The sequence below is a fragment of the Calliphora vicina genome, chromosome 2 (assembly GCF_958450345.1).
Source record: "Calliphora vicina chromosome 2, idCalVici1.1, whole genome shotgun sequence".
In the NCBI taxonomy this organism is placed as follows: Eukaryota; Metazoa; Arthropoda; class Insecta; order Diptera; family Calliphoridae; genus Calliphora; species Calliphora vicina.
The window spans coordinates 37,309,793-37,316,944 of record NC_088781.1 but is presented as its reverse complement, the minus strand read 5'-3'; the positions used below and the strand labels follow the sequence as shown (position 1 = coordinate 37,316,944).

General features: G+C 29.6%; 1 protein-coding gene across 1 annotated transcript; it reads left to right on the top strand.

Moving 5' to 3' along the window:
- The first annotated feature begins 4,174 nt into the window (after nucleotides 1-4,174).
- LOC135952120 (microfibril-associated glycoprotein 4-like) lies at nucleotides 4,175-6,861 on the top strand. Its single transcript, XM_065501923.1, has 8 exons — nucleotides 4,175-4,254; nucleotides 4,316-4,428; nucleotides 5,338-5,457; nucleotides 5,513-5,571; nucleotides 5,627-5,714; nucleotides 5,784-5,900; nucleotides 5,970-6,611; nucleotides 6,680-6,861. The coding sequence occupies exons 1-8, from the start codon at nucleotides 4,204-4,206 to the stop codon at nucleotides 6,795-6,797; spliced, it is 1,308 nt and encodes a 435-aa protein (XP_065357995.1). The 5' UTR covers nucleotides 4,175-4,203; the 3' UTR covers nucleotides 6,798-6,861.
- Nucleotides 6,862-7,152: the final 291 nt, after the last annotated feature.

The window sequence follows — 7,152 nt, the reverse complement described above, 5'->3', positions numbered from 1 at the left end:
GCGTTTTTAATATTGTGTGTGCAGCGGCTTGTGTTTTTGTCTATTCTCTAAGGTTTTGTTGTTTGTATTTCGCACTGGCTGAACTTAAAAGAATGTATTCAATCGCTTAACCTTAATGCACAAAAAACTGTATTTAAATTGCTCCCCACATAAGCTCATTGTCGATCCAAATTTCTACGTATGTAGGTATCAAATGCCTTTGAAATACCCCTGTAGCCAACCTAAAACCATATGTCTCTATGTCAACACTCTTTCTATATCGATAATTGTCCTAGTTAAAAAGTCGACAAGCGTCAGTAGAGATCCGTTAGTAGGGTTTTTATCCCGGGAATTCCCGGTACAAATTTCCCGGGAATTTTTGCCAATTTTTCACTACCCGATTCCCGAGATTTTTTGTCGGGAATCCCGGGAATTAAAAACTGACGAAAATACATAGAAAACAAGTTAGAACTCTATTTTTTTTTCACCAAAAAACAGTGAAAAGCTTTTTACAGTTTTTTGCTTATATCTCGGCAATAATAGACCGTTTTTTATTATTATTTATTTGGGATTTTTCGTATGAAATTTAAAAAGTGAATTCATTATTTATAGAATTTATTTCTAATTGAATCATTCTAATTTCTTTAAATTTCTTCTTCAAATCCATAACAAAATAGCTTCAAAAGTTTGAATGATTAAATTTGTCTTCAATTAAAATCTAGTACAAAAAGGTTTCAGACAATTTTTTTAAATTAATTTTGTAAATGATTTGATTCCACAAAAATTTAATCATTAAAAGTTTGAATAAATTCTGTTAGTAGTTAACTTTAAAATTAATTCAGTTTAAACAAAGGCTTTGGAATGAATCTAAAAAATTAAATATTAGGAATAGATTTATGGAATAAAAGGAAGACATTCTATAATTACGGATTAAAATTTTAGTGAATTATGCTCAAATTATATTAATTAATTTGAAGTTCTGATATTTAATAATTATAACACTAAGTTTATATATGAAATTTGGCTATCATGACGTATATCGGTAATAGCCGGGTACCCGGGAATGTAGAAAAAAATTTCCCGATTCCCGGGAATCAAAAAATTTCGGGAAATTAAAAATCTTATCCGTTAGAAGCAACAGTTCTAGTTTCAATGACAAGCTAATTTTAGTTGTCAATAGAAGATTTCATTGGCTGGGAAAAATATGAAAAATTTCATTGGAACCGAAAAACCGGATTTTTTAAAATATTAATCTTTCAACACATTATTCAGAAATTATTTCCGACAGGTTTGAAATAAGCAATTTATGAACTGTGCTTGTTGATTTTCAATACTAATATTTTCTGACACATTGATACCACATATGGTTCCTATTTTAACAAATAAACGGGCACGAGCTTTAATCTGACAAAAACTATAAGAATCCGGAATAAATATTATTTATAGGGTCGCAAATAAATGTTGTAATAATTACAAACCTAATGAGCAATCGATGAAGTTATAATTAGTAGATTTACTTCCCTTTCGTGCATTATATATTTTAAAGTACATAGCTTTTAATATAACGAATTAATTCTTTAACCTCTCTGTTTCCATGTTATTTTTTATACTTTTGTTTTTATAGTTTTTTATTATTTTTTATTAATGATTCTCCACTTATCAGTTTGATTTCATTATTTTGCTATATATTCCCTCTCCCGAGTTGTTTTCAAATTCACCACTGTTGTGTGCTCAACTTAAATGCTTTTAATATTAATACCCAGGGGGTCATTGTTTTCGCTTTTAATCTCCACCACTAAATAGTAGGGGCATTAGTTATTGTTGTCTCGTAGTTTGTCAAGTATTCGAATAGATATTATTTAACCGATATTGAGAAGTATGTTTGGAAAAAATATGTCAATTATAGTCCAATTATCAAATTATTTGATGAAGTGAATTCTGTTCAGGGTCTAAAATTGTTCTCAGTCATCTAAAAACCAAAATTCAAATTGGTTCATTGCACTGTGGTTTCAAATTCAAATCTAGGACGACGAAACTTTTGGCATTTGAAACAAAAAGCAATGTTTCAAAATCTTTGTACATCGTATTTTCCGAGTTTATTGATATGTATAGGGTCTAAATTAAAACAAGTAAGAAAGTATGCATATTATACCCTACACTAAGTAAATGAGCAAAAACATTTTTCTTTTAAAATATCAATAATTTATATTCGTGAGTGATTTTCGGAAGTGGGCCTTATATGGATGCTATGACCAATTATGGACTGACCACCATGAAAGTAGGTCGTGCCATTTATGTCTATATGAAAGTTATTTATGTTTAATTTTGTGTGTATACTAGCATTTTTAAGAGATTTATGCACGTTAGAGTGATTTTCGGAAGCGGGTCTATATGGCAGCTATGAATAATTATGGACCGATAGTAACAAAATTTGGTGACATGAATTTTGTATATATAAAACTTATTAGCGGAATTTGTGGAGATACATATATAAATGAACCATTTATGAACGATAAAGTCCAATTTCGGGAGAACATTTGTATGAATTGAACCCGCAACCCTCAGATTAATAGTCCAGCACACTATTGACTAGTCTATCAGGGCACCCTAAAGTAAAACATACATTTAATAAAAGCTAATTTGAATGTCTATATCATATTTGAAGAATGGGTTTCTATATGGTAAAACAAATGAAATATTCGCTACTTAGTTGGGTATAAATTTTTTAGAAATTATTAAAAAAAAACAAGTAATAGAGCTGCTATACTCGGCTGTGACGAATCTTCACTAAATTATACTTAAAAATTATTTTTTTTCAAAATTTTATTTTTCCAAATTGTTTTTTAATTTTTTTAAAAAAAGTTTTTTCAAAATTATTTGAATAAACTTTTTGATGAAAAAAAAAATTCGGGTTAAAAAATATTTTTCCCGATTTGACCCATTGTAGGTCCAACTTACTATAGCCTTATATACATCGTTGCAATGGTAATATCTATCATTAGATATCCATATTGTCTATATTAATGCCTTAGTAATCCAGATATAGATACAAAATAGGGCAACAATGTAGGATGTCCTTATATCTCAGCCAATTGGGGGACGATTTTGTCGATTTTAAACAGCAACTGAGCCGGAATAGTTCCCGATATATTGATGTATGAATCATGTATGTAAGTTATTTGGGGGCTACGGAAAGTTGATTTCAACATACAGACGGACATGGCTATATCGACTTCGCTATTTATAACGATCGAGAATATATATACTTTTTCCAAACGGAATGCCAAGGGTATAGCACTCATGGTGAAGGGTATGCAAAATATGAGCAAAGATTTGTAGGTTTTTGGCTCTCAGTTACCTTTCTATTTGTCATCTATGAGGCAGACTTTGACAGTTCCAGCCAATATAAAAAAAATTGCCTGTGGTTTTTGTAATGTTGTACTTGTCTTACCTTACAATGAATTCGCCTTGATAGTGACTAATTAAAAAATTATTTTATTATTTTGTATGAGAGACACATATTTTCATAATTTAGTCTAGCAAGATTTGGAATTGGAACCAAAATCCAAAGTTGAAACTAATTTTATTTAAAACAATTTAAATAAAAAAAACTTGCCATTCTAAAGAGCTTTTAATAGATATTGCAACATGTACATATGCGAGTTTTGGATGGAATATTACAGTTTCATGTTCAAACGAATCAGTTGTGATGGTCTGGCCAGATTTCAGCAGGTCATAATAGACAGGACTCCTTTGGTCCCATCAAATACCGAAAATTACCTTAGCTCCATTTTAAGCGTAAGTAACGGAAGCAGCTATAAATCATTAATGGGATGATATCCGGTGAAAGTGGAATAAATTATAAATACCGAATATTATGCGAATATTTTAATGTTTAATGAATTTTTTCAATATTTGAATAAATTTACGTATTTTTGAGAATTTTTATATTGAATGGTTTAAGTTGTATTTAACTTAATACAAGTATATCTACGTTTTTTTCGGCTCACTCTTTAAATGCTTATAAATTAATATCAGTTAATACATATTTTAAGAGCTACATCATTTTATTTCATTTGATTCATTGTCAAGAAATTATTGAGCTTTTTAATTTTTTCCACCCCGTTATTGTTATCATCATCTTGAATTTACTACGAAATTATAATAAAATTTTCAAACATTTCAGTCTTAAAGTTCTCTTCAAAAAGATCATCTCGCATTATAATGAATTTTAAATACTATTTAATTTTCATTTTAACCACTCTAACGTGTGCTGTAAGAATTTTAGTTTTTCAAAACTTTTCAATATTTTTAACTTTGGTAAAATTTTTTTCAGAACTGTGAATTGTGTGACACAGGTGATATATATTTGAATTTTTTTGTTCAAATTGAAAGTGTTAAAAAATCGATTGATGTATTGAAACTGCGTGTAGATGTTCTAAATGAAAAGTGAGTAATGCTGACTAAAGTATAGAATGGATTGATTGAAGAACAAGTTTTTTGTTATTGAATATTTTGTATTGAAAACATTGAATAATATATGGAAAAAGATAAGAATAAACTCATCATTGAGTATTGTTTTGTTTACATCTATTGATCACCTTAAACGATTTTACTACAACTATTTAGCGTAAACAAATAAAAAAACTATTTCTGATCTTATTATACCCTTCATCATGAGTGGCAAGGGTAGATATAAGTTTGTCATTCCGTTTGTAATTTCTACATTTTTCATTTGCGACCCCACAAAGTATATATATTCTGGATCGTTATAGATGTAGCCATGTCCGTCTGTCCGCCTGTGTGTTGAAATCAACTTTCCGAAGCCCCCAAATAACTTACATACACGATTAATACATCAATATCTCCGAAATTCTTCCTACTTAAAATCGAGAAAATCGGTCCACAAATGGCTGAGATATAAGGAAAAAAGCAGGACAACCTCGATTTTTGACTTATTTTTAACCTTTATCTGGGTTATTATGTCATTAATATAGACAATATGGATATCTAATGATAGATATTTCAAAGACATTTGCAACGACGTACATATATAAGACCATAGTATGGGCCAAAATCGGAAAAAAATATTTTGTAATCCGAATTTTTTTTTTTCACAAAAATTTTTTTTTTCAATAAATATTCCAAAAAAATGTTTAAATTTAAAAAAAAAACAATTCGAAAAATTTTTTTCCAAAAAATGAAACAAACAACTTTCAAAAAAAAAATAAATTTTGTTTACCTAAAAATATTTAAAATTTTTATTTTGAAGTATAATTTGGTGAAGGGTATATAAGATTCGGCACAGTCGAATATAGCTCTCTTACTTGTTTTTGTTTTTAATTTTTATTTTTTCAGTAATCCTAACTGCAATTGCGCTAGTATAGACAGCAAAATTTCCCAGGTTTTTGAAAATTTCGGTGTGGCCCAAAAATCGTTAGATTATTTAACTACTCGTTTAGATGCAATTTCAGCTAAGTGAGCATAATATAATAATTTGTATTATAAACGTTAAAAAAATATCTATTTTTAGTGACAAAACTTCACATTATGGGAAAGCGAATAACAATGATAATTTGGAAATTCCACAGAGTATGTAAGATGTAATATTTTAAACTCTTTTTCAAAAAAACATTTCTTTTTTAAGAAATTTTAGCTCCAGAAATAACTGAAATAGAAGAAAAGTATTCAACCATAATGGATGAGTTAAATACGGTAAAGAAATCGGTAGAAATGTAAGTGTAAGATTTCTTCTAAAGTTGAGCTTGAAAATTTTTGTATTAAAATTTTACTTTTCAATTTAGTCTTAAGCAAAAAAATACTGTTTTGGAATCAAAGAACTTGGAAATTTGGAAAAATTATGAAAGCAACAAAAAATCCAATAATGAACTGAAACTAGAAATGGAAGCCTTAAAAAGGCAGTAAGTAATGTTTTTAAATCTAAGTGAAAGAATTTTTAAACTAATTTCGTGGCTATATTTCTATTTTAGAATGTCGAAAATTCTAGCTAAAGCGGAAGCAACCGAAGATTATGAAAATAAGCCATTATTCGATGTACGTGTTGATAAGCTGCCAGAATTTAGGAAGCACTGTACCCAAGACCCTGCTCCGGTTGATTGTAAAGCAGCTACTAAGTGCTCACGAAAGAGTGGTTATTACAAAATATTTCTACCGGACAGTAGAGCAAAGCAAATAATGGTCTTTTGTGACATTGAGTCACATGGCGGTGATTGGTTGCACATTTTACGGCGCCATGATGGTTCGGAAAATTTTACGCGTTCTTGGTCAGATTACGTGAATGGTTTTGGTAATGTAGAGGGAGAGCACTGGATTGGATTGGAAAATTTACATGCTCTTACCAACTACAATGGCCGCCAGCAATTATACCTGTATATAGAGGGTTTTGATGGACAGTCTAGTTTTGCAGTTTACGACAATTTTGTGATAGGAAGTGCCAGGGAATTGTATGAACTGAAATCTTTAGGCCAATATTATGGAATGGGTCAGGATGATATGACATATAATGTAGGCTCGAACTTTAGTACAGTTGACAAGGACAATGATAAATGGTCAAAGGGTAATTGTGCTGATAAATATAAAGGCGGTTGGTGGTATAACTTTTGTTCACATCTGTATGTGATTAAGCTTTAGTTGTTAGTAAAAAACAATTTATAATTTATGGTAATTTCATTTATTTTAGGTATCCTACTGGTAAATATGGTGAAAGTTTTGGGTGGCCAACTCCAGATGGAATATCACATCCAGCTAAAGTCATGTATTTGATGATAAGATACTATTCTTCAACTCGAACATACTAAAATAAGCAAATGTTATATATTTAAGCATTAATGTATTGATTAAATAAAATAACTATTTACAGAAGAGTATTCCGTAGTGCAAAATTATTATTATACGATGCATTACCCCGGTAATTTGATATTCTCTAAGTAACGACCCAAGTCTTACTCGGCCAAAGATTGTCTACACAGAGACAGCTATACCAATCGAAAGTTTTCCCGAAACTTGGTTGTTTCAATCTTAATTCTTCTTTATAAAATCACTTTGTATTGTTAAAACCGAAAAATTTAAAACTCAACAACAGAATTATTCGATGGCAACAAATTCGGTTGCCACATTAAATGTGTATTTTCCATGTAAATTATTTAAAATTTC

Bases quoted from the DNA above. Each gene is read 5' to 3' on its own strand.
- LOC135952120 (XM_065501923.1), top strand. From the start codon at position 4,204: ATGAATTTTAAATACTATTTAATTTTCATTTTAACCACTCTAACGTGT. The intron at 4,255-4,315 runs GTAAGAATTTTA...AATTTTTTTCAG, and splicing joins TAACCACTCTAACGTGTGCT to AACTGTGAATTGTGTGACAC. The intron at 5,572-5,626 runs GTATGTAAGATG...TTCTTTTTTAAG, and splicing joins TAATTTGGAAATTCCACAGA to AAATTTTAGCTCCAGAAATA.